The sequence below is a fragment of the Hypanus sabinus genome, chromosome 3 (genome assembly GCF_030144855.1).
Source record: "Hypanus sabinus isolate sHypSab1 chromosome 3, sHypSab1.hap1, whole genome shotgun sequence".
Classification (NCBI taxonomy): domain Eukaryota; kingdom Metazoa; phylum Chordata; class Chondrichthyes; order Myliobatiformes; family Dasyatidae; genus Hypanus; species Hypanus sabinus.
This window is the reverse complement of record NC_082708.1, coordinates 8,112,793-8,140,199: the sequence shown is the minus strand read 5'-3', so window position 1 is coordinate 8,140,199 and position 27,407 is coordinate 8,112,793. Positions and strand designations below refer to the sequence as shown.

General features: G+C 42.8%; 1 protein-coding gene across 1 annotated transcript in view; it reads right to left on the bottom strand.

Annotated features, from left to right (window-relative positions):
• map6a (microtubule-associated protein 6a) overlaps window positions 1-27,407 on the bottom strand; it is a 49,328-nt gene that overhangs the window by 18,583 nt on the left and 3,338 nt on the right. The window contains exons 2-3 of the mRNA XM_059963266.1: window positions 19,146-19,185; window positions 9,753-9,761 (exon numbers count right to left, since the gene is read on the bottom strand). Coding sequence (XP_059819249.1) covers window positions 9,753-9,761; window positions 19,146-19,185 — 49 coding nt within the window. The remainder of the gene's footprint in view (window positions 1-9,752; window positions 9,762-19,145; window positions 19,186-27,407) is intronic.

Genomic DNA, 27,407 nt, shown 5'->3' with positions numbered 1-27,407 from the left:
TGGTTGAGCCCACTGGGGGAACAGCTATTCTGGATCGGGTGTTGTGCAATGAACCAGAATTGAACAGACAGCTTAAGGAAAAAGAACCCTTAGGGAAAGTGAGCATAATATGATCAAATTCACCCTGAAATTGGAGAAAAAGAAGCTGTATCAGCATTACAGTGGAGTAAATGGAATTACAGAGGCTTGGGAGAGGAGCTGGCTAAAATTAATCAGAGAATAATGGCAGAGCAGCAATGACTGGAATTTCTGGAAGCAACCCAGAAGGTGCAGGATATATACATCCCAAAGAGGTAGACGTATTCTAAAGGCAAGATGACATAGCAGTGGCTAACAAGAGCATAAGACATAGAATCAGAATTAGGCCATTCAGCCCATTGAATCTGCTCTGCCATTCCATCATGGCTGATCCCAGATCCCACTCAACCCCATATCACCATATCCTTTGATGCCCTGGCCGATCAGGAAACTATCAACATTTGCCTTAAATATACCCATAGACTTGGCCTCCGCCCCAATTTGTGGCAGAACATTCCACAGATTCACTACTTTCTTGCTAAGTAAGTTCTTCCTCACATCTGTTCTAAAAGGGTTGCCCCTCAATTTTAAGGCTGTGCCCTCTAGTTCTGGATACCCCCACCATAGAAAACATCCTCTTCACATCCACCCTATTGAGTCCTTTCAACATTCGGTAGGTTTTAATAAGCTCCCCCCCCCCCCCACTGCATTCTTCTAAACTCCAGTGAGTACAGGCCCAAAGCTGTCAAACACTCCCCATATGTTAACCCTTTCATTCCCAGAATCATCTTCGTAATCCTCCTTTGGACTTTCCCCAATGACAACACATCCTGAGATATGGGTGCCAAACTGTTGACAATACAAGTGCAGCCTGTCTAGTATCTCATAAAGCTTCAGCAATATCTCCTTGTCTTTATATTCTACTTCCCTTGAATACACTCCTAAGTCCCTCTGCAGCTCTGCCATTTGAACCTCTCCCCAATTAGATAAAAGACTGCACTATTGTTCCTTTTACCAAAATGCATTCTCATACATTTCCCAACACCGTATCCCATCTGCCAATTTTTTGCCCATTCTTCCAATTTGTCTAAGTCCTGCTGCAATCACATTGCTTCCTCAGTACTATCTACCCCTCCACCTATTTTCATATCATCAACAAACTTTGCTACAAAGCCACCAATCCCATCATCTAAACCATTGACAAACAATATGAAAAGCAGCAGTCCCAATACTGACCACCACTAGTCACCAGCAGCCAACTAGAAAAGTCCCCCTTTATTCCCACTTGCTGCCTCCTGCCTGTCAGCCAAGTACTCCAAGTGGGGCCTATCTTAGGTCTTATATAGCTGTAATGTTACCTCACGGCTCTTGAACTCAATCCCATGGTTGATGAATGCCAACAACACCATATGCCTTCTTAACAACACTGTCAACCTGCGCAGCCGCTTTGAGTGCCCTTTGGACATGAACCAAAGATCTCTCTGATCCTTCACACTGCCAGGAGTTTTATCATTAATACTATATTCTGTCTTTAAATCTGACCTGCCAAAATGTACCATTTCACACTTATCTGGGTTGAACTCCAACTGCCATTTCTCAGCCCAGTTCTGCATCTTATCGATGTCCCGCTGTAACATCTGACAAACCTCCAGACTATCCACAACACCCCCAACCTTTCAGGTAGGTACATGGAGCTTAGAAAAATAGAGGGGAAGTGGGTAAGCCTAGCAATTTCTAAGGTAGGGGCATGTTCAGCACCACTTAGTGGGCCGAAGGACCTGTATTGTGCTGTAGGTTTTCTATGTTTCTAAAAGTTACGGGGAGAAGGCTGGGAACTGGGGTTGAGGAGGATATAGAAAAACAGGATCAGCCTTGATTGAATGGTAGAGCAGACTCGATGGGCCAGGCAGGCTAATTCTGCTCATATGTCTTATGGTATCATTAGGTTTCCAAGATAGTACTACCAATATAAAGTGAAGTTTTGCAGGGTGCTGATAACACTACAAACTTTTGAAGCTTTGCATTTGAATCATTTGAACAACCTACAACGTTTGCGGTACACTGAGGTGGCCACACTCTGCAGCCATCGGCGCCCGCCTCAGCACTGATTTGACCCCATGCCTGTGCACTCAATTTCGGGGATTCTGCAGATCATGTTCTCTGTGTTATTTGTTTACTTACCTATTGTTTGAACAAGTTGTTCCTTTTTTTTTGCATATTGGGTGTTTGTTGTTCTTGGTTTGTGTGACTTTTTCATGGATTCTATTGTGTTTCTTTGTTTTGTGGCTGCCTGTAAGAAGCTGAATCGAGGCTGTGTTTGGTATACACACATTGATCATAAATTACTTTGAACTTTGAATACTGACTAGGTCAATGAAAATTGGTTTATTAATGTCACGTGTTCCGAGATACAGTGAAAAGATTTAGTTTACATACCATCTGATTTCTGGACAGATCATGAATCCATGCACACTACCTCACTTTTTGCCCTCTCTTTGCACTACTTATCGCACTTTGACAGGACCAGCCAGGGCAGGTCTTACAGGGTGAACGGTAGAGCACCGAGGAGTGAGGTAGAACAGAGGGACCTGGGATTACAGGTCCATAATTCATTGAAAGTGGCATCACAGGTAGACAGGGTCATAAAGAAAGCTTTTGGTACATTGGCCTTCATAAATCAAAGTACAGAGAATGTTATGTTGAAGTTGTATGAGATGTTGGTGAGGCCAAAGTTGGAGTATAGTCTGCAGTTTTGGTCACCTACCTTCACGAAAGATATAAGCAAGGTTGAAAGAGTACAAAGAAAATTTACGAGGATGTTGCCAGGTCTGGAAGACCTGAGTTAGATGGAAAGATTGAATAGATTATGATTCTATTCCTTGGAACATAGAAGATTGAGAGGATATTTGATAGAGATATACATAATGATGAGAGGTATAGATAGGGTAAATGCAAGCAGGCTTTTTCGACTGAGGTTGGGTGGGACTGCAGCCAGAGGTCATGGGCTAAGGGTGAAAGGTTTAAGGGGAACATGAAGGGAAACTTCTTTACTCAGAGGGATGTGAGTGTGTGTCACGAGTTGCCAGCACAAGTGGTGCATGTGCTCAATTTCAATGTTTAAGAGAAGTTTGGATGGTAGAGATATAGAGGGCTATGGTCCCAGTGCAAGAAAATGGGAGTAAGCAGGTTATATGGTTCAGTGTTGACTAGATGGGCCAAAGGGCCTCTTTCTGTGCTGTACTTTTCTATGACTTTTTACCTTCTTATTGTAATTTAGTTTTTTTAAAGAATTGCACTCTACTGTTGCCGCAAGACAACAAATTTCATGATGTATGTCAATGATACTAAACATAATTCTGATTCAGATAGATCATTCCATGCATCAGTAATAAAGTAATATAGTGTTACAGCGAAATTGCAGTGTAGATGCAGTGCAAAGGCTACACCTAGGTGGGTTGGAAGATCAGCGATGCATTTTTGTCAAATGGCATCCATTTAAGAGTCCTTTAGCACGATCGCTGGAGTTGAGCATGATGTTCTCCTAAGGGCTTGTCGAATGTGGGTCTAATCCGCCCATTCCGGTGCAGTGTGGGTACGAGTAAGTGGAGGCTGTCGTTTGTGATTGTTCAGTTTTCCTTTCACTGCTCGGCACAGTGGAGTTCACTCTCATGTAACACACCTCCCTCCTGAACACACTTACTCCAGGTGTATCTATTGTGTGCAATGTCTTCCCAGTTTTTTGACGTTACGTTGAATTTCTTCAGGCTGATTTTGATGCCATCTTTGAGTGTTTCCTTTGCCCACCAGGGGCTTGCAGACATTGCTCCAACTGGGAGTAAAGGATCTGCTTGGGGAGACGTGAGTTCGATATCCGGATGACAGGACCTATCCGTCAGTGTTGGCGTTGCCTTATCATGGTGGAGACGCTGTTCATGTTGGCCCCCTCCAGTACTCTGGTGTTACTGTATCTATCATTTCAGCTGATCCTCAAAATCTTTCTTAAGGTTCAAGTTCAAGTTAATTATCATTGAACCATGTATGAATACATGCAGATGAAAGAGCGTCCCTCTGGGGCCAGGTGTGAAACAGACACTATACAAGGCACACACAGCACATTCAAGGCAGCAAGCAAACATGTAGTCACACAAAATATATATATACATCCCTGAGTGACATGTCCACAAATTGATGGTGCCCTTCCCAGCAGCCTGCTGGCAAACACACACTGGCATGCACACAATCCAGCTTGTCATTCCACTGATCAAACATTAGAGGGCAGCACCACCAGGAAATGCCAGCTCCCGACTGGGCACGGACCTCCTGAGGCTACACTGCCTCCGGCTTCTCCGGTCCTGGACTGCAGCTGCAGGTAAACCATGGCCTGAGGCCTCATCCTCACTACAGCTGCGGCCACACAGCTCCTCTGCCATCTGTCGCGCCAACAAACAAGGGGAGCGGGCCTGCGGCATCCTGCATTATCAATGTCCAACAGGGTCTTGCGATCGCAAGAGGAACGTGCAAAGCCAGTCACCTGCCATTGTGCTTCACGCACCTCCGCGCACCAGCTCCGATGCCTTCCCGCAGCAGGCAGCACCACGGTCCACACCAAGTCCAGTTCCTCCGCCAATGAGCAGCTCGCTAATGGGGTAGGCCCACAGTGTCTGAAGTTCTTAAAGGTCCAGCATTCTCTTGCAATCATAAAAACGATGTTTAAAAGAGACAAAAACACCTTTGTTTGGTCCCCTGAGAGGCTGTTATGTCCGAGCACACTGCCACCTTATCAGAAGTCTTTGGTGGTATTGTTCCAGTGCTTTCAAGTGTCTACTGTAGGTGATCCATGATTCAGCTCCATAAAGTAATGTAGGAAGGACGGTTGCTTTATAGACCAAAAGTTTTCTTTGGACCTTATACCCGTAGGACAGAACAATGCAGCACAGGAAGAGGCCCTTTCATCCAAGAGGTCTGCACTGGTCACAAGGATAAATTAAACTAAATCCATTTTTCCTGTACAGGATCCATAACCCTCCATTCCCCACCTATTCATGTGACTATGTAGAAGGTTCTTAGATCTTATGGTACCTGCTTCCAGAACCTCCCCTGGCAGTCCATTCCAGATACCCAGTACTCTTCACAGAAAAATGCTTTCCCCTCAGAACTCCTTTAAACTTTCTTCCTCACACCTTAAATGCATTTTCTCTAGTGTTGGACCTTCCTGCCCTGGAAAAAGATTCTGACTGTCCATACTCTATCTTGGATGGTGAGGTGGAGATACGTCTCTACCACAGTGTAAGGAGCTTTTTCCCTCCGCCAGCCTGCAGTTCACCACAGGGCAAGGCGTAGCACCTGCTTAGCCCCCCCGATCAGGGTCACATGAAGCCATGGGAGTAGGTGGTGGATGGTCGTATGAGCAGTCAGTGCCTATCACAAGTCCCGGTTATGCGACCACTGACACCAGGCAGACAATATCTGAAGAGTATTGATAGTGGTTGAGGTCCCCATCTTATAAAGACACTGCCCCAGAATAAGCAATGGTAAACCACTTCTGTAGCAAAATTTGCAAAGAACAATCATGGTCATGTAGACTATTATCACCCAGAACATATGATATGGCACATAATGATGATGAAGGAATGGTGGTGAAGACTTGATGGGTTGAATGTCCTAATTCTAATCCTACGTCATATGGTTTTGCAGTCTTATTGGTCAACACAACCTGTCCCTGCACTGTGCTGCACTGTTTTATCTTGTAATAAACCGCTGTCAATCATTTAAAGCCAGACATCTTGTAAGTTTGCAAATTATTTCTGAAAAGCCTGATGGTTAGTAATTTCACATCAGAATTGTCAGAACAGTGAGTGCTTGATCGCTATTATCTGAAATAAGATTATAAATGTATTGTACAGGAAGTAGAATTGCATTGCTCAGTGAATTAGAGAAGATGATTGAATTTGTCAATTACTTTCTTCTCTATGCGACATACACCAGGATACTTGAATCTATTAGCGCTGGAGGCAGGAATTCTTCACCACAGAAACAGGCCCTTCAACCCGTCTAGTCCTTGCTGAACTAATTCTGCTTAGTCCCATCTATCAGCACCAGGACCATAGTCCTCCATATCACTCCCACAAATGTACTTATCCAAATTTCAAATAAATGTCTCAATTGAACCCACATCCACTACTTTGCTGTCAGCTTGTTCCACCCTTTGAGTGAAGAAGTTATCCTTCAGATTCCCCTTAAACATTCCACCTTTTGTCCTAAACCTGAGACATCCAGTCTCATCCAACCTGAGGGGATAAAGCAGCAAGTATTCATCATATTTATACCCCTCATTATCGAGTACACCTGTGAAGATTTTGAAGACTCCTACTCTCAGCCACTTGCAGATTAAAGCGTCAAGCAAGATTGAAATCAATGAGCGAGGGAGTGGACGGTGAGTGGGCGTTCGGTGCCCTCTGCCTGCATCTGACTGGTCTCCCTCTTGCTCGCTGCTGCCTGAGGAAGTGCAGGAGCCTTGGGGCTTGGGCAAGGTTTGATCGGTGCAATGTGTGGATTGGACTTGTTTCTTAGAGGATTCTGCAGTTCACGTTATATGTGCTTCCAGTCAAGACGGTGCCAGTGAACAATAATTCCTCTGGCGACATCTTCCAGATAATCCATCATTTCAGTTTTTCTACTTATTCTTTTTATCTTAATTCTGGCTTTGATACTGTTGGAGCCTGTGACTTACAGCCTGTAGATCGGTCGAGTGAGCTAGCACTCTGCTGTCCCCGAGAAAACTCCAGGAGAGAAATGCAAGCACAAACGACCCTGAGGAGAAGCTTAGAAATGAACGAGGAGCTGTGATCGACTACTTCACTCACCAACTAAAGCGTCGAGGAAGATTGAAACATCAAGGCAAAAGCAGAGGAGAGCAAGCAGTTCTTGGAGGATCCACCAGTTCGAGTTGTTGCCCTCAGAAGGGCCACCAGTTGCATAAGACCATAGGACATTTGACCCATACAGTCTGCTCCACTATTTCATCATGGCTGATCCATTTCCCCCTCAGCCCCAATTTCCTGCCTTCTCCTCATTTCTTTTCATGCTAAAACTAATCAATAATCTATCAACCTCTGCCTTAAATATACTCAATGACTTGGCCTCCACAGCCGCTTGTGGCAATGAATTCCACAGATTCACCACTCTATAGCTAAGGGAATTCCTCCTCATCTGCATTCTAAAAGGGCACCCCTCTATACTGAAGCTGTACTATCTGGTCTTGGACTCTCCCATCATAGGAAACATCCTCTCCACATCCACTCTTATCAAGTCCTTTCGACATTCGATAGGTTTCAATGATGTCACCCCTCATTCTTCTGAATTCCAGTGAATACAGGCTCAGAATCATTCAACACTCTTCATACGACAAGCTGTTCAAACCTGGAATCATTTTCATGAACCTCCTTTGAACCTTCTCCAGTTTCAGCAAATTCTTTCTAAGATTAAGGGGCCAAAAACTGCTCACAATACTCCAAGGGAGGCCTCACCAGTGCTTTATGAAGCCTCAACATTACATCCCTGCTCTTGTATTCTAGACCTCTCGAAATGAAAGCTAACACTGCATTCGCCTTCCTCACCACAGACTCAACCTGCAAATGAACCTTCAGGGAATCCTACACAGACACTCCCAGGTCTCTTTGCACATCAGTTTTTTTCTGTATTTTCTTCCATTTTGAAAATAGTTATTTCTGCTACCTAAGTGCATGATTATTCAATTCCTGACATTATATTCCATCTGCCATTTCTTTCCCATTCTCCTGAACTGCCTAGATCCTTCTGTAGCCATGCTAGAATCTTTCCTGTAATACCATGGACCTGCAGCTTGTTAAGCAGCCTCATGTGGCATCTTGTCAAAGGCCTTCTGAAAATCCAAATACACAACATCAGCTGATTCTCCTTTGTCAATCCTGTTTGTTATTTCTTCAGAAAATTCCAACAGATTTGTCCGGCAAGATTTTCCTTTGTGAAAGCCCAAGCTGACTGTGGCCTATTTTATCATGTGCCTCCAAAAACCCTGAAACCACATCCTTAACAATTGACTCCAGCACCTTCCCAACCACTGAGGTCAGACTAACTGGCCTATAAATTCCTTTCTTCTGCCTCTCTCCCTTCTTGAAGAGTGGAGTGACATTTGCAATTTTCCAGTCCTCTGGAACCATTCCAGGATCTGGCAATTCCTGGAAGCTCATTACTAATCCTTCCACAATCTCTTCATCAAGCTCCTTCAGAACCCTGAAGTGTACACCATCTGGTCCAGTTGACTTATCTACCTTCAAACTTGTTAGTTTTTCAAGAACCTTCTCCTTGGTAATGACAACTTCATGACCCCTGACACCTGGAACTTCCACTAAATTGCTAGTGTCTTCCACAGTGAAGACTGACACAGAATACTTATTCAGTTTGTCCCCCATTACTACATCTCCAGCATTGTTTTCCACCAGTCCAATATCCACTCTCTCCTCTCCCTTGCACCTTATGTATCTGAAGAAACTTTTGGTATCCTCTTTAATATTATTGGATAGCTTACGTTCTCATTTCATCTTTACCTTCTTAAAGACTTTTTAGTTGCCTTCTGTTGGTATTTGAAAGCTTCCCAATCCTCTAACTTCCACCAATTATTGTTTTGCTATATGCCCTCTATATAGCTTTCAAGTTGGCTTTGACTTCTCTTGTTAGTCACTGTTGTATCATCTTCCTTTAGAATACTTCTTCCGATGTATCTATCCTGTGCCTTCCGAATTGCTTCCAGAAATTCCAGCCATTGCTGTTCTGCCATCATCCCTGGCAGTGTTCTTTTCCAATCAATTCAGGATTCAGGGAATGAGTTATTAACTTCAAACTTTCTGCATAATCACTCAAAGAGTTGAACTGCACGTGCATGTAACGAGAGCTGTATAACTCATCTCCTTCTACATTAGGCCACAAACTTATCAATTGCCCCTGCTGTGGACTACTTCTGGAGGTCCAAGGCACTGACTTCTACAAAGAAGGGATCTGTATGCTCCACGACTGCTGGACTAAGTGTGTAAATGTAGGAAGGGACTACATTGAAAAACAAATGAGCAAGGTTTTCTAAAATTGACTCCTATCTTAGGCCACAAACTTATCAATCACCCCTCGTATGTTGTATACATTCCTCTGACATTAAATGTACCTTTGAAACCCTTGAAACATTTTTTCTTGTTGCTGATTGGCGGGCTGGGGGTTTGATGTCCTTGTTGTTTCTCCATCTGGGTAATCCGTTAGTTTTTGTGCTAGGGAGAGGATGGGAAGGTTTCGCATTTTGCTTTTTGTGCAGGAGGGATTATAACTAGAGTGGGAACTGGGGGGCTTTCGATGTTTTCTTTGAACGAGTTGCACGCTGTTTCTTTGTTTTGAGGCTGGCTGCAGGAAGATGAATCTCAGGGTTGTATACTGCGTACATATTTTGATCATAAATGTACTTTGAATCTTTGCAGCACACACAAACTGCTGGTGGAACGCAGCAGGCCAGGCAGCATCTATAAGGAGAAGCACTGTCGACGTTTCGGGCCGAGACCCTTCGTCAGGACTAACTGAAAGGAAAGATAGTAAGAGATTTGAAAGTAGAGGGGGGGAGGGGAAAATGCGAAATGATAGGAGAAGACCCGAGGGGGTGGGATGAAGCTGAGAGATATACAAAATAGATGAGAGGTATAGACAGGGTAAATGCAAACAGGCTTTTTCTACTGAGGTTGGGTGGGACTGCAGCCAGAGGTCATAGGCTAAGGGTGAAAGGTTTAAGGGGAATGTGAAGGGAAACTTGTGATATGCACTGGCCGCTCATACGACCACCCACCACCTGCTCCCATGGCTTCACGTGACCCTGATCAGGGTTCAGCTGCGGCACCTTGCCCAAAGGTGACCTATAGGCTAGTGGGGGGAAGGAGCACCTTACGCCTCCTTTGGTAGAGATGTCCCACCTTGCCACTGGGAGTTGACTGGAGTATATTGTGATTAGTACAGCAATACCATTTACTGTACCCTTTGTTGTGAACCACATACTTTATTTGCCTACCTGCACTGCACTTTCTCTGTAACTATACATTCTCAGCCGATCAAGGGTCTCGGCCTGAAATGTCGACTGTTTATTCATTTTTTTTTATGCTGCCTGACCTGCTGAGTTTCCCCAGCATCTGGTGGGTGTTACATTATACTCTGCACTCTGCTTTTTTAATGCAGCTCGTCTGGGAGGAGGAAAACTCCGATCTCAAACCTCCACTGCCTTGAGGCCATACCCACTCATGGGGAAGGCTTCAGGAGTAAACCCCCAGGGAAATACCCAGAGCTGGAGTCCCGAAGGCAGCCCCATGTTGAGTTCAATGCTGACTAGCAATCTCTGCGATGACGTTGCTAACAAACCATATTCATCTCTGCCACTCCTTTGTGGAGAGGGGAGCATGGGCAACAATTTGCTCTCGTTATCGTACTGGCTTGTCTTGTGTATCGACTGACACTTCACCAACAGTTAGGACACAGCATCCACGGTCAACCCCGCCCAACTGAAAGCCCCATATTCTGCATTATGTTACCTATGTTACAACGTATGGCATAATCTGTCTGACATACAACGGTTTGCCATCTGCCTGGCTTAGAACACAACATTACAGCACAGTACAGGCTGTTCACTGTACTGCTGTTTTAACCTTCTCCAAGATCAATCGAACCTTTCCTTCCCACATAACCCTCCACTTAGCTTGCATCCATGTCTTAAGTGTCCCTAATTATCTGCCTCTACTACCACCCCTGACAGGGCATTCCACGTAGCCACCACTCTCTGTAAAAATTCTACCCCTCTACTTTCCTGCAAGCATTTTAAAAATTTGCCCTCCTGTACTTGTTACTTGCCCCGGGAAAAAAAAGGTATCTGGCTATCCAAGCAACACGCACAAAATGCTGGATGAGATGCCCCCCTCATATATACGTGGACAGATTATTTCTTATTCTGTTGGTCTGAGAAAACGCATAAAGAAGGAAGCTCTTTTATTGGTTGATAAAATTAAAGAGATTGACAAGAAATATTTGATTACTCCTAGTAAGGAGCTTTACAAGCAAAGGGTTGAACTTCAAACAGAATATAGTTTATTACTTACATCGATTGATAATCAACTGATGAAGTCCAGATCTGATTTTTATATACATAGTGATAAATCGGGTAAACTACTGGCTAGTCAATTGAAGAATGCTTTGGTTAAACGTCAAATTACTAAGATCCGTCGACAAAATGGGGACTTGACAGTTAACCATGATGAGATAAATAAATCATTTCAAGATTTTTATACTTCCCTATATCATTCGGAATTTCCTCAGGATTGTGGTACCATGTGTGATTTTCTTGGGAAATTGATTTTCCCAAGACTATCACCAGAGGATCTTTCAATATTGGAAACTCCTATGACTGATGCAGAAATCAAAGGGGTTATTTCCTCCATGAATTCAGGGAAAGCACCTGGTCCGGATGGGTATACAGCAGAATTTTTTAAATGTTTTTCCGCTACTCTCTCTCCTTGGTTATATAAGGTTTTTGAAGAAGAAATTAGATTGGGAAATTTGCCACAATCTTTTTATAGAGCTTCCATCTCTTTAATATTGAAGAAAGATAAAGACCCTACTGATTGCGCATCCTATAGACCAATATCCTTATTGAATGTAGATTCCAAGATTTTTTCCAAGTTACTTGCATCCAGGTTGGAGAAGGTATTACCCCAAATTATCTCGCAAGATCAAACCAGTTTTATTAAAAATCATTATTCTTTTTTTAATGTTAGGAGGTTATTGAATATTGTGTATACTCCTTCACATAACATTTCAGAATGTGTTATTTCATTAGAGGCGGAGAAAGCATTTGACAGAGTTGAATGGCCTTATTTATTTAATGTGTTGGAGAAGTTTAATTTTAGTCCAACATTTATTTCCTGGATTAAACTGATTTATCACACTCCAATAGCCTCGTTGTTTACTAATAATCAAAGATCTCCCTTTTTTCATTTATTTCGGGGCACGAGACAAGGCTGTCCTCTTAGCCCACTATTATTTAATATTGCCTTAGAACCTTTGGCAATTGCTATCAGAGAATCACAGGATATTTTTGGTATTAATTGTGGGACAGATACGCATAAGTTATCTTTGTATGCAGATGATTTATTATTATTTATTTCTAATCCTGAGAAATCTATTCAAGCAGTTTTATCATTGTTGGCTCAATTTAGTGATTTTTCTGGGTATAAATTAAATCTTAATAAGAGTGAATTGTTTCCTTTAAATAGACAGGTCCCAATTTATGGAAACTTACCTTTTAAATTAGTTAATGACTCTTTTATTTACTTAGGGATTAAAATCACAAAAAACCATAAAGACTTATTTAAGGTTAATTTTGTACCCTTAATTGATCAGATTAAATGCTTGTTTACTAAGCGGTCACCATTATCTTTATCTCTGATAGATAGGATTAATGCTATTAAGATGGTTATTTTACCTAAATTTTTATATATTTTTCAAGCGGTACCAATTTTTATTCCGAAATCTTTTTTTACTAATGTTGATTCAAAAATTTCCTCATATATACGGCAGAATAAAAATCCCAGGTTAGGTAAAATATACTTACAGAAGGCAAAGAAGGAAGGTGGGTTAGCATTGCCTAATTTTAGATTTTATTATTGGGCAGTTAATATTAGATATTTGATATGTTGGTTGAAAGATTGGGATGGATCTTTAAGCCCTCATTGGGTGAGCCTGAAAATTAAATCGGTACCAGGTTATGCACTGGGTTCTATTTTGGGGACTTCTCTCCCTTTTGCTCTTTCTAAGTTGCCGAAACGAATTGACAACCTGATAGTTAAACATACTTTACGTATATGGTTTCAATTTTGGAAATTTTTTGGGTTGACTCAGTTTCTTTTAAATATTCCTATTGTATCCAATTGTTTTTTCCACCCTTCAATTATAGACCAAGCTTATTCGGCTTGGAAGACTAAGGGATTACTACGATTTTCTGATTTATTTTTGGACAATTGTTTTATGTCTTTTGAGCAATTATCTAATAAATATAATTTGCCAAGATTTCATTTTTTAGTAATTTACAGATTAGGCATTTTTTAAATACTGTACTTCCTACTTTTTCAAATTTTGTGTCTTCAGGTATTTTGGAGAGTTTGTTTGAATTAAACCCTTTTCAAAAAGGGCTTATATCAAAACTTAATAATATAATTATGAAGATATGGTCAGAGCCCCTTTATAAGACAAAAAAAGAGCTTAATCTTATTATTCCTATTGAGAATTGGGATAGAATTCTTCAATTAGTTAATACATCATCTATATGTGCCAAACATTCATTAATACAGTTTAAGGTCGTACATAGGGGTCGTACAGTTTAAGGTATGTCCAAGGATAAATTAGCTCATTTTTATTCTTATATAAATCCTATTTGTGATAGATGTCAATCTGAAATAGCGTCTTTAACTCATATGTTCTGGTTGTGTCCACTTTTGAAAAAATATTGGAAAGATATTTTTGATATTATCTCTGCAGTATTGAACATTGATTTACAACCCCATCCTATTACCGCAATTTTTGGTTTACCAATGATGGACTCACTTCATTTATCTTATTCCGCCTGTCGAATGATTGCGTTTCTTACTCTAATGGCTAGAAGATCTATTTTGCTGAATTGGAAGGAAATTAATCCTCCCACTGTATTTCATTGGTTATGTTTAAATTTAGAAAAAATTAGAAGTGGTGTATTTGATACTTCTATTAAATTTGAAAAGATATGGAGACCATTTATTCAATACTTTCATATGATGTAATATGACCCTGTTTCAAGCATATTTGATTTTCCAGTTTTGATTTTATATATGTTGAGAGGATCGGAGTTGACGACACTGATGATTTTGTATTCTTGTGAGATATTATAAACAGCCCTTTTCTTCTTTTTCCAGTTTTTCTTTTTCTCTTTTTTCTTTTTTTGTTTTTTTTTCTTTATTAGTTATTAGATTATTAGTTTAGTTTTTTTTTACATATTTTTTTTCTTTTTCTTTTTTCTGTTTTTTTATTATATATTATGATATACCTAGATTTGCCTTGTTTATTTATATATTGTATCATTCATGATTTGGGAATACTCATTTATACTGTAATCATTGCTTATGTATTCTTTCATGTGCAGTTGAAATGTGTATGTTTGTAATCCCATTATCTATGTATCAATTGTATTTTGTTGATATCAATAACAATAATAAAAAGATTGAAAAAGAGATGCCCCCCTCGTTCTTCTGAGTTCCAATGAGTCGAGGCCCAGAGCCACGCACCAGTCCTTATACGGTAACCCTTTCATTCCCAGAAACGTCCTCGTGAACCTCCTCTGATCCCTCTCCTATGTCAGCACTTCATTTCTTAGATAAGGTGCCCAAAACTGCTTACAATACTCACCAGTACCTTATAAAACCTCAACATTACATCATTGCTTTTGTGTTCTAGTCAAATAGAAAGCAAGGGTGTAATGTTTTATTTAAAAAAAACTTCATCCAGCCTCTCGTTATAGCACATGTCTTCTAATCCAGGCAGCATCTTGATGAGCAACACTCACAAAATGCTGGAGGAACTCAGCAGGCCAGGCAGCATCCATGGAAAACAGCACAGTCGATGTTTCAGGCTGAAACCCTTTGGCAGGACTGGAGAAAAAGAGCTGAGGAGTAGATTTGAAAGATGGCTGAGGGGAGAGAAACACCAGGTGAAGTCAGGAGGGGGAGGGGTGAAGCAAAGAGCTGGGAAGTTGATTGCTGAAAGAGACAGAAGGCCAGAACGATAAAAGGGGGGAGGGGCGGGGAACCAGAGGGAGGTGATGGGTTGGCAAGGAGATAACATGAGAGAGGGACAAGGGGAAGGGAAATGGTGAAGTGGGGCGGAGGCATTACTGAGAGTTTGAGAAATCAATGTTCATGCCATCAGTTTGGAGGCTACCCAAACGGAATATAAGGTGTTGTTCCTCCAACCCAAGTGTGGCCTTGTCACGACAGTAGAGGAGGCCATGGATCCATGGATGGACATATCGGAATGGGAAGTGGAAGTAAAATGGGTGGCCACTGGGAGATCCCATTTGTTCTGGCAGACAGAGCGTAGATGCTCGGCGAAGCAGTCTCCCAATCTATGTTGGGACTCACCGATATACAAGAGGCCACACCGGGAGCACCAAACATGGTACAACCCCAGCAGACTCGCAGGTGAAGTGTCACCTCACCTGGAAGGACTGTTTGGGGCTCTGAATGGTAGTGGGGGAGGAGGTGTGGGGGCAGATGAAGAACTTGTTCTGCTTACAAGGACATCAGTGGGGAAGAACGAATGGACAAGGGAGTCATGTAGAGAGTGATCCCTGTGGAAAGCAGAAGGTGGGGGGAGGGAAAAATGTGTTTAGTGGTGGGATCCAGATGGAGGTGGTGGAAGCTTTGGAGAATTATGTGCTGGATGTGAAGGCTGGTGTAGTGGTAGGTGAGGACAAGAGGAACCCTGGTATCATGGTGGGAGGGTGGGGTAAGAGAAATGGAAGAGATGTGAAGGAGGGCAGAGTTGATGGTGGAGAAAGGGAAGTCACCTTCTTTGAAAAAGGAGAACATCTTCTTTGTTCTAGAATGAAAAGCCTCATCCTGAGAGCAGATGTTGCAGAGACAGAGGAATTGAGAGAAGGGGATGGCATTTTTACAAATAGCAGGGTGGGACAAGGTATAGTGCAGGTGGCTGTGAGAGTCCGTAGGTTTATAATAGACATCAGTGGATAAGCTGTCTCTGGAGATAGAGACAGTGAGATCAAGAAAGGGGAGGGAGGTGTCAGAAATAGACCAGGTGAATTTGAGGGCCGGGTGGAAGTTGGATGAAATCGACGAGTGTAGCATGGGTGCAGGAAGCAGCACCAATCCAGTCATTGAAGTAGTGTAGGAAAAGTGCTCCCCCTTCGCTCCAAAGAGATAAGCCCCAGCTCGCTCAATCTCCCCTCATAATCCAGTCAGCATCCTGTTAAATATCCTCTGCACCCTCTCTAAAGCTTCCACATCCTTCCTATACTAAAGGGACCAGAACTGAATACATTATTCCAAGTGTGGTATAACTAGGGTTTTATAGAGCTAAAACATTATTTCATGGTTCTTTATCTGAATCCCCATATACTCTACCTTCTTAACCACCCTATCAACTTGCGTGACAGGTTTGAGGGATCTGTTGATGTACACTCCAAGAACCATTTGTCCCTCTATTTTAGAATGGACATGGAGTCATTGGAGAGAGTGCAGAAGGGGTTCACCAGTATGCTATCTGGTTTAGTGGACGGACTATAAGGAGAGGTCGGACAAACTTGGGTTGTTGTCTCAGGAACAGCAGCAGAAGCTGAGGGAGATCTGTTAGAGGTTTATAAGATTATCAGAAATTATAAATGGAGTAGACAGCTGGACTCATTTTCCTGGGATTGAAATGTCTAATGCTAGAGAACTTGTCTATCACTAGACATCTAAATGTCTAATAGTAGAGAACATGTCTGCCATTAGACATCTAAAAGACTAATAGAGAATGTCTATTACTAGACATCTGAAGGACTAATACTAGAGACCATGTCTACCACTAGATGTCTAATACCAGAAGACATGAATTTGTGCTGAGGAGGGAAAGTATGGGGCAAGTTTTTTTTACACAGAGAGTGCTGGTTGCCTGGAATGCACTGCCAGGGGTGGAAGTGGAATCAAATACAATAGAGCAGTTTAAGATGCTCTCAGCCAAGCATATGAATAAGCAGGGAATGGAGGGAGATGGGGTGCGTGCAGGCAAATAGATTAGCTGAACTAAAACTCATCATTAGTTAGCTCTCCACAGCATTGTGGACTGAAGGGTCTGTTATCGGGCTGCAGCCTATTATGCTCTGTTTAACTCAGTACATTCAACACTGAACAGTACAGGTAGTTCAGCCCATGATGTTGTAACAACCCTTTAACCTACTACCCCCTCCCTCCCACATAGCCCTGCATTTGTCTATCATCCATATGCCCCTGTAAGAGTTAAATGCCCTAATGTATCAGCCTCTGCCACCACCTTGGCAGTGCGTTCCATGCACCCACCTCTCTGTGTAAAAAAACAGTATTCCTTCTGCCACCTTTCACCCATCCTCCTAATCTGTCTAAGTCCTTCTACAACCTCTCTGCTTCCTCAACATTATCTGCCCCTCTACCTATCTTCTCAGAGACCTCGACCTTGACCCTGCCTTGTGTAGCTGGATTCTAGACTTCCTGTCAGATCACCAGCAGGTGGTAAGAGTGGGCTCCCTCACCTCTGCCCTTCAGGGCTGTGTCCTAAGCCCCCTCCTTTACTCCCTGTATACCCATGACTGTCACCACCCACAGCTCCAATCTGCTAATTAAATTTGCTGACTTGCGCTGATTTGTGTAATCTCAAATAATAATGATACAGCCAACAGAAAGGTTATCACCTTGACACAGTGGTGTCAAGTAAACAACCTCTCCCTCAATGTCACAAAAACAAAGGAGCTGGTTGTGGACTACAGGAGGAATGGAGACAGGCTAACCCCTATTGACATCAATGGATCTGGGGTTGAGATGATGAACAGCTTTAAGTTCCTCAGTATACACATCACCGAGGATCTCACATGGTCTGTACATACTGGCTGGGTGGTGGGAAAAGCACAGCAACACCTCTTTCACCACTGACGGTTGAAGAAGTTCAGCACGAGTCCCCCAAATCCTAAGGACTTTCTCCAGGGGTACAATTGAGAGCATCCTGACTGGCTGCATCACTGCCTGGTTTGGGAACTGTACCTCCCTCAATCGCAGGACTCTGCAGAGAGTGGTGTGGACAGCCCAGGGCATCTGTAGTGTGAACTTCCCATGATCCAGGACATTTACAAAGTCAGGTGTGTAAAGAGGGCCGGATGGATCATTGGGGACACGAGTCACCCCAACCACAAACTGTTCTGGGAAACTGTACCACAGCATAAAAGCCAGGACCAACAGGCTCCGGGACAGCTTCTTCCACCAGGCCATCAGACTGATTAATTCATGCTGATACAATTGTGTTTCTATGTTATATTGACTGTCCTGTTGTACATACTATTTATTATAAATTACTATATATTGCACATTGCACATTTAAATGGAGACGTAACGTAAAATATTTTACTCCTTATGTACATGAAGGATGTAAGTAATAAAGTCAGCTCAATTCAATTCATATCATCCGTAAACTTAGCCACAAAGCCATCAATCTGATTATCCAAATCATTGACATACAACATAAAAAGAAGCGGTCGCAACAGACACCCCTGTGGAATACCACTAGTCACTGGCAGACAACCAGAAAGGGTTCCCTTTATTCCCACTCGTTGCCTTCTGCCAACCAGTCAATGCTCTGTCTATGCTAGTAACCTTCCCCTAATATTTTGGGTTCTTGTTAAGCAGCCTCATGTGTGGCATCTTATCAAACGCTTCTGAAAATTCAAGTATATATCATCCACTAATTCTCCTGTGTCTATTCTGCTTGTTATTTCTTCAAAAATTTCCAACAAATTGGTCAGGCTAGATTTTCCCTTAAGGAAACCATGCCATCTTTGGCCTTTTTTATCATGTATCTCCAAGTACCTCGAAGCCACATCCTTAACGATTGACTCCCAACATCTTCCCAACAACTAAGTTCAGACTGACCGATCTATAATTTCTTTTCTTCTGCTTCTCTGCTTTCTTGAAGAGTAGGGTGACATTTTCAATTTTCATGTCCTCTGGAACTATGTCAGACTCTATTGCTTCTGGAAGGGTCATTAGTAATACCTCCACAATCTCTTCAGCTACCTCCTTTAGAATCCTGGGGTGTAGGCCAATAGGTCCAGGGGACTTACCTACCTTCAGACCTTTCAATTTCCTAAGCAATAGCAACTGCACTCACTCACTGCTGCCTCTTAACACTCCTGCCTTTAAAATACCTACTGCTCTCTGAGATATGTGTATCCTGCACCTTTGAAACTGCCCCAGAAACTCCAGACATTCCTGTTCTGCCATTATCTCTGCGAGTGTCCCATTCCAGTCAACCTCAGGTAACTCCTCTCTACTGCCTCTGTAATTCCCGTTACTCCAACGTAATACTGATACGTCTGACTTTATCTTCTCCCTCTCAAACTGCAGGGTGAATTCCATCATATTTTGATCACCGTCTCCTAAGGGTTCCTTTACCTTAATGGAAACAGGTCCTTTAGCCCATCTTGTCCATGCTGAACTGCTATTCTGCCTAGTGCTGTCGACCTGCATCTGGACCGTAGCTCTACAAATCCCTCCCAGCAACGTACCTATGCAAACTTCTTTTAAAAGTTGAAATCAAACTTGCATCCACTATTTCCACTGGCAGCTCGTTCCACGCTCTCACCACCCTCTGAGTTAAGAATTTCCCCCTCATCTTCTTTAACATTTCACCTTTCACCCTTAGCCCATGGCCTCTTCTTCTAGTATTACCTAACCTCAGTGGAAAAAGCCTGCTTGCATTTACCCTATCTATACCCCTCATAATTTTGTATACCTCTATCAAATCTCCCCTCATTCTCCTTTGCTCTAGGGAATAAAGTCCTAACTTACTCAACGTTTCCCTGTAACTCAGGTCCTCAATTTCCCGGCAACATCCTTGTCAATTTTCTCTGTACTCTTTTGATCTCTCCTGTTGCGAGGTGATGAAAACAGCTCACAATATTCTAAATTTCATTTTGCGTCCCTTCAGCAATTTGTGTGCTGTTATAGATTGTGAGGTACTTGGGGCTATTCTGACATCATGAAAGACTCTCTGCAGATGGGTGGCTCAAATTGGATTCGCTGTACAGCACCTTGGGATCTCAATCATTACGTAGAAGTGATTGTCATTGCTGGGGTGAATCTAATTCCTTTACGCAAGTTATAATTGGTGTTTTCTAAGATTGGTTTCATTTTTCACATGTACTGTACACGGTATGAGTCACAATGCATCATTTCACGTCAATGATCAATGAAGTCCGAGTATTGTGCTGGTGGCAGCCCAGACATGTCTCCATGCTTCCAGCACCAAAATAACATGCTCACATGCCCTAACCCCAACTGTACATTTTTGTAATCTGGGAAGAAACTGGTGCATCCGGAGAAAATCAATGCAGTCACGGGGAAAATGCACAAACTCCTCCTACTTTCAAATCTCTTACTATCTTTCATTTTAGTTAGAACTGACGAAGGGTCTCGGCCCACAACGTCGACAGTGCTTCTCCTTATAGCTGCTGCCTGGCCTGCTGTGTTCCACCAGCATTTTGTGTGTGTTGCTTACAAACAGTGGTGGGAATCGAACCCAGATCAGTGATAGCTGCTGTTGGGAATCGATTGTGCTAGCCACGAGGCTGCTGTGCTGCCCGACTTCTCAGGAAGAACATGGGTTACTCAACATCCCTTTCATCCCACTAAACACACAGTGGCTGCAGTGTGCGCCATCTACAAAACACAGAGTGTTATTCACCTGATCTACTCTGATAAAACCTCCCACCCAGAAAGGCAAGGGTTCTCCTCCCAGTCACATAGTATCCCCACTTGGAAATATGTCACCGTCCCTGGGTCTGAATCCTGGAACTCCCTCCCCAACAGCACCATGGGGGGGGGTCTTCCTTCACCAGAAGGACCACCAGGAGACTGTGTAGAGAGTCATTCAAGATATCAGAACCCAAGAACCTTCCAGTCTATAGCAATACACAGAAAATGCTGGAACTCAGCAGGTCAGGCGACATCTATGGAGGGGCATAAAGAGTTGACATTTCGGGCCAAGACCCTTCTTCAGGACTGGAAAGGAAGAGAACAGGAGAGATGAGGGGAGGAGGACCAGAATCTGGCAGATGATAGGTGAGACATGCTGAGGGATGAAAGGGTGGGGGAGTAAGAAGCTGGGAGGGGATAAGTGGGAGAGGAAAAGAGCTGAACAAGAGATAATCTGATAGGACAGGAGAGTGGACCTTGGGAGAAAGGGGAGGATAGGAAATAAAGGGAGGCAATGGTCAGGTGAGAAAAAAGAAGGGGTGAGAGAAGAGCTAGAATGAGGAATGGGGAAAGGGAGAATGGGGAGAGGGGAGAAATTAGCAGAAGTTAGAGAAGATGTTAAAAGTGGGGTTCCATGGGGATCAGTTTTGGGGCTGCTACTGTTTTCAAGTTACATTAATGATTCGGGTAAGCACATAATAGATAAACTACAAAGTAAAATTTGCCAGTGACACAAAATTATGGGGACGGGCTGATAACATTCAGGCAGCAGAATCAATACAGTTAGATCTATACAAACTCCAGGTATGGGCAGATAAATGGCACATGAAATTCAGTGTAAGTAAATGTAAAATTTTAAACATAGGAAGTAGAAATATTAGATATAAATATACAATGGTGGGTCTTTAGTGAGAAAGGGCACTGTATGAGAAGGACTTGCGCTTGCTGGTAGAGTCATCACTATCAGCATCTGGACAATGCACAGAAGTGATTAGGAAGGCTAATGGAATCCGTTATATAATGGGCTTGTGGAGTCGAGTCTAGAGGCATTCTCCTTAAACTGTATAAGGTGCTTGTGAGGCCACACCTTGAGTACTATGTACAATTTTGCTCTCCACTTTGTGTGAAGGATGAGAAGGCACTGGAGAGAGTCCAGAGAAGGACAATTGGTCTCATTCCAGGTCTGCAGGGTTTGAGCTATGAAGAAATATTGAAAGAATTACATCTTTTTAGTCTGAGTAGACGTAGAATGAGAAGGGACGTAAAAGAAGTGTCAAAGTCATTAAGGGTACAAGTAAAGCGGATGTCAGAATTAATCCACCATCAAGGATACGAGGCCATAGGTAGAGACTGGTAATAGGGAGATTTCAGACTAATATCTAGACAGCAGTGATAGGATTGGGCCGAGCCAGCATGGATTTACCAAGGGAAAATCATGCTTGACTAATCTATTGGAGTTTTTCGAGGATGTAACCAGGAAGTTAGACAAGGGAGGTCCAGTGGATGTTGTGTACCTTGATTTTCAGAAGGCATTTGATAAGGTCCCATGTAGGAGATTGCTGGGTAAAATCAGAGCTCATGACATTGGGGGGAAGATATTGACATGGATAGAAAACTGGTTGGCAGATAGAAAGCAAAGGGTAGCAGTGAATGGGTGTTTCTCGGAATGGCAGGTGGTGACTAGTGGGGTGCCACAGTGCTCAGTATTGGGACCACAGCTGTTTACAATTTACATCAACGATTTAGATGAAGGCATTGAGAATAACATCAGCAAGTTTGTTGATGGTACTAAGCTGGGTGGCAGTGTGACATGTGATGAGGATGTTAGGGGAATTCAGGGTGACTTGGATAGGCTGAGTGAGTGGGCAGATACTTGGCAGATGACGTTTAATGTGAATAAGTGTGAGATTATCCACTTTGGGAGTAAGAACAGAAAGGCAGATTATTATCTGAACAGTGTAGAGTTAGGTAAGGGAGAAATACAAAGAGATCTAGGAGTCCTTGTTCATCAGTCACTGAAGGTGAATGAGCAAGTGCAGCAGGCAGTGAAGAAGACTAATGGAATGTTGGCCTTTATTACAAGGGGAATTGAGTACAAGAGCAAGGAAATCCTCTTGCATTTGCACAGGGCCCTGGTGAGACCACACCTGGAGTATTGTGTACAGTTTTGGTCTCCAGGGTTATGGAAGGACATCCTGGCTATAGAGGAAGTGCAGCGTAGATTCACAAAGTTAATTCCTGGGATGTCTGGACTGTCTTACGCAGAGAGGTTAGAGAGACTGGGCTTGTACACGCTGGAATTAAGGAGATTGAGAGGGGATCTGATAGGGATTGGACAAGATAGAGGCAGGAAATATGTTCCAGCTGCTGGGAGAGTCCAGTACCAGAGGGCATGGCTTGAGAATAAGGGTTAGGTCATTTAGGACAGAGTTAAGGAAAAACTTTTTCTCCCAGAGAGTTGTGGGGGTGTGGAATGCACTGCCTCGGAAGGCAGTGGAGGCCAATTCTCTGGATGCTTTCAAGAAGGAGCTAGATAGGTATCTTATGGATAGGGGAATCAAGCGATATGGGGACAAGACAGGAACTGGGTATTGATAGTAGATGATCAGCCATGATCTCAGAATGGCGGTGCAGGCTCGAAGGGCCAAATGGTCTACTTCGGCACCTATTGTCTATTGTCTATCAGGAAGCATTTCTTTACACAGCGAGTTGTGGAATGAAACATACTACCTAGTTGAGTAGTTGAGAGTAGTACCTTAGAGACTTCCAAATCTAAACTCAATAGTAACTTCAACACACTGAAGGCATCTTGGTTGGGCCAAATGGCCTGTTCTTTCTCGTGGTCTAATGTTCCAAAATAGATGCCTCACATGATTTCAGAACAACCTACAGCCTCCTGCGCTCCAGAGAAAACAGTACAAGTTTTTCAAACCTCTCCTTATAACTTAGATCATAAGACCACAAGACATAAGTGCAAAATTAGCCCATTCTGTTCATCGAATCTACTCTGCCATTCCATCATGGCTGATTTATTATCCCTCTCAATTCCATTCTCCGGTTTGCTACCCATAACTTTTGACATCCTTACTAATTAAGAGCCTATCAATCTTGGCTTTAAATATACCCAATGACTTCCATGGCCATGAATTCCACAGATTCACCATGCTCTGGCTAAAGAAATTCCTCTAATACCTTCTAATCTAGACTGTATCCTGGTGAACCTTTTCTGTACCTTCTCCAAAGCCTCCATATCCTTCTGTAGTGTACAGGTGGCAAGGGGGCCAATGAAGCAGAACTATGGATAATACTTCCAAGTGTGGCTCAACCAAAATTTTAAACAAGCGCATCCTGACTTCCTGACTCTTAAACCCTGTGTCCCCGATGATGCTGCCTTTACCATCCTATTGACTTACGTTGCCATTTTCATAGAGCTATGAGCTTGGACCCTAAGATCTCTTTAATAGTCAGAATCTGTCATGGTCCCACTGAACAGTGCTGCGGTTCCCTGGAGTATAGTTAGTTGCAACTGTTCCTTTAAGACGGACTGCCTGTTGTCACATTCCTTCTAGGCAAGTCTGTACTTAAAGGCCTCGTGCTGAGCTCAGCAAAGGAGTTCCATTTCCTGAACTGCTATTTGCAATTTCACCTTTGGACTTCGTGTGATCTTGATTATGATGTCTACAAGATTATGAGAGGCCTAGATAGGGTGGATAGTCAGTACCTGTTTCCCAGGGCACCAATAGCAAACACCAGAGGGCATATGTACAAAATTAAGGGAGGGAAGTTTAGGGGAGACATCAGGGGTAAGTTTTTTTACACAGAGGGTTGTGAGTGCCTGGAATGACTTGCCAGGGATGGTGGTGGAGGCTAAAACATTAGGGGTATTGAAGAGTCTCTTGGACAGGCACATGGATGAAAGAAAAATAGAGGGTTATGGTGTAGTGTGGGTTTAGTACTTTTTTTAAGGATGATATGGGTCAGCACAACATGGAGGGCTGAAGGGCCTATACTGCGCTGTGCTGTGATGTTCTATGGATTCTATGGATTGTTTATTTTGAGTCTAAGTCTCAGTTATTTCCAGACATTACCCTGAACTTGGATTCACCACCATCCACAGCTCTCTCATTACAGAATCTTTCCCCCAGCATAAAAATATTGAATACCGGAGGGTTTAGCCTTAAAGTGAGAGTGGGAAACTCCGAAGGAGATGTGTTGGGGCAAGGTTTTCTTTAACGCAGCGAATGGTAGGTGCCTGGAATTTTATGTATTGTATTGCACCGTACTGCTGTCCCCCAAAAAATTATGACTTATGTGAGTGATAATAAACTTTATTCTGATATGGGACTCTATTGTGGACTGAGAGTGGGAAGGGGGTGGGGAGAGGGGAATCATGGTTTGGAAAAGGGGAAGGGAGAAGGGAGGGAGTGGGAAGCAGCAGAGAGACATTCTGTAATGATCAATAAACCAATTGTTTGGAATCAAATGACCTTGCCTGGTGTCTCAGGGCTGGGTGTGTCTGCACACATGCCAACACCCATGTCCCTAGCTGCCATCGGCCCCACATCTCTCCAGCAGCACTCCACCCTTTTCGTTCACAACATCCTTTGCTCCTGCCAGATTTACAAACTCGCTCTCTGCTCCACGTCAACAAATGCAGTACTGTGCAAAAGTCTTAGGCTCTCAAGCTATATGTATTTGCCTAAGATTTTTACATAGTACTGGTCATTGCAGACTTTGTGGGTAGAAGGGGCTAGAAGATCATAATACCATAAGACGTAGGAGCAGAATTAGGCCATTGGGCCCATCGAGTCTGCTCTGCTGTTCCGTCATGGCTGATTTCTTATTGCTCTCAACCCCTTTCTTCTGCCTTCTCCCCAACCTGTTTCTGTTCTGTATTGTTCCAGGTAATCAATGTAGCTTTGCAGACTCTAACGGATTGTCAACTGGAGTGCATTTTGAACACACAGCTTGCTAAATGATAGACTGGTGTGTCTCCCCAATGAGGCACTGTTGTGGAGATGTAAGGGGAAAAAAATCTGTAGTTTTTCAAAGGCAACTAAAAAAGTCATAAAGAAAGATGAATTGTGAAGGCAAGATTGCCAATAATATTAAAGAGGATACCAAAAGTTTCTTTTGATATTTAAAGTGTAAAAGGGAGGTAAGAACAGATATCGGACCACTGGAAAATTATGCTGGAGAGGTAGTAATGGGGGACAAGGAACTGGTGGATGAACTGAATAAGTATTTTGTATCAGTCTTCACTGTGGAAGACAGTATGACAGACATTCAAAAGTGTCAGGGAGGAAAAGTGTATGAAGTTGCCATTCCTAGGGAGAAGGTGCTTGAGAAACTGAAGGGACTGAAAGGAGATAAGTCACCTGGACCAGATGGTGTATACACCAATGTTCTGAAAAAAGTGGTTGAGAAATTGTGGAGGCATTAGTAATGATCTTTCAAGAATCAATTGATTCTTGCATGGTTCTGGAGGAATGGAAAATTGCAAATGCCACTCCACTCTTCAAGAAGGGAGAGAGACAGAAGCAAGGAAACAAGAGTCTTAGTTTGACTTAGTCTCACCTCAATGAGTCGGAAGATGTTGGAGTTGATTGTTAAGGATGTGGTTTTGGGGTACTTGGAGGCACATGATAAAGTGGGCCATAGTCAGCATGGTTTCCTTAAGGGAAAGTCTTGCCTGACAAATCTATTGGAATTCTTTGAAAAAATAAGCAGATAGACAAAAGGGAATTGGAGGATGACTTGCACTTGGATTTTCCGAAGGCCTTTGACAAGGTGCCACACATGAGGCTGCTTAAGATGCTAAGAACCCTTGGTATTAGAGAGATACTAGCACGGATAGAGAATTGGCTGACTGGTGGGAGTTAAAGAGTGGGAATAAAGGGAACCTTTTTTGGATTGGCTACCAGTGATTAGTGGTATTCCACAAGGGTCTATGTTGGGACCACTTATTTTTACATTACATGTTAATATTTCGGATGATAGAGTGGATGGCTTTGTGGATGATACAAAGATAGATAGATGGAGGGAGAGGTTATTTTGAGGGAGTAGAGAGGCTACAGGAGGACTTAGATTAGGAGAATAGACAAATAAATAGCAGATAGAATACAGTATTGGAAGTATATAGCCATTCACTTTGGTAGAAGAAATAAAAGGGCAGACTATTATCTAAATGGAAAAAAAATTAAAAATCTGAGGTGCAAAAGACTTGGGAGCACTCATACAGGATCCACTAAAGGTTAATTAGCACGTTATGTTGGTGTTGAGGAAGGTAAATGTGATGTCAGCATTCATTTCAAGAGGACTAGAATATAAAAGCAAGGATGTAATGTTGAGGCTCTATAAAACACTGGTGAGGCCTCACTCAGAGTACTGTGAGCAGTTTTGGGCTCCTTATCTGAGAAAGGATGTGCTGACATTGGAGAGGGTTCAAAGGAGTGTTTGATGGCTCCGAGCCTCTACTCACTGGAATTCAGAAGAATGAGGGATGACCTTATTGAAATCTTTCAAATATTGAAAGGCCTCGATAAAGTGGATGTGGATGAGATGTTTGCTACGGTGGGGGGAGTCTAAGACCAGAGGACGTAGCCTCAGAGTAGAGGTTTGGAATGGAGATAAGGAAGTATTTCTTTAGCCAGTGAGTAGCGTATCTGTGGAATTTGCTGCCACAGGTGGCTGTGAAGGCCAAGATATTAGGTATATTTAAGGCAGAGATTGATAGATTCTTGATTAGTCAGGGCATGAAGGTATACGGGGAGAAGGCAGGTGGTTGGGGCTGAGAGGGGCCAAATGGCCTAGCTCTGC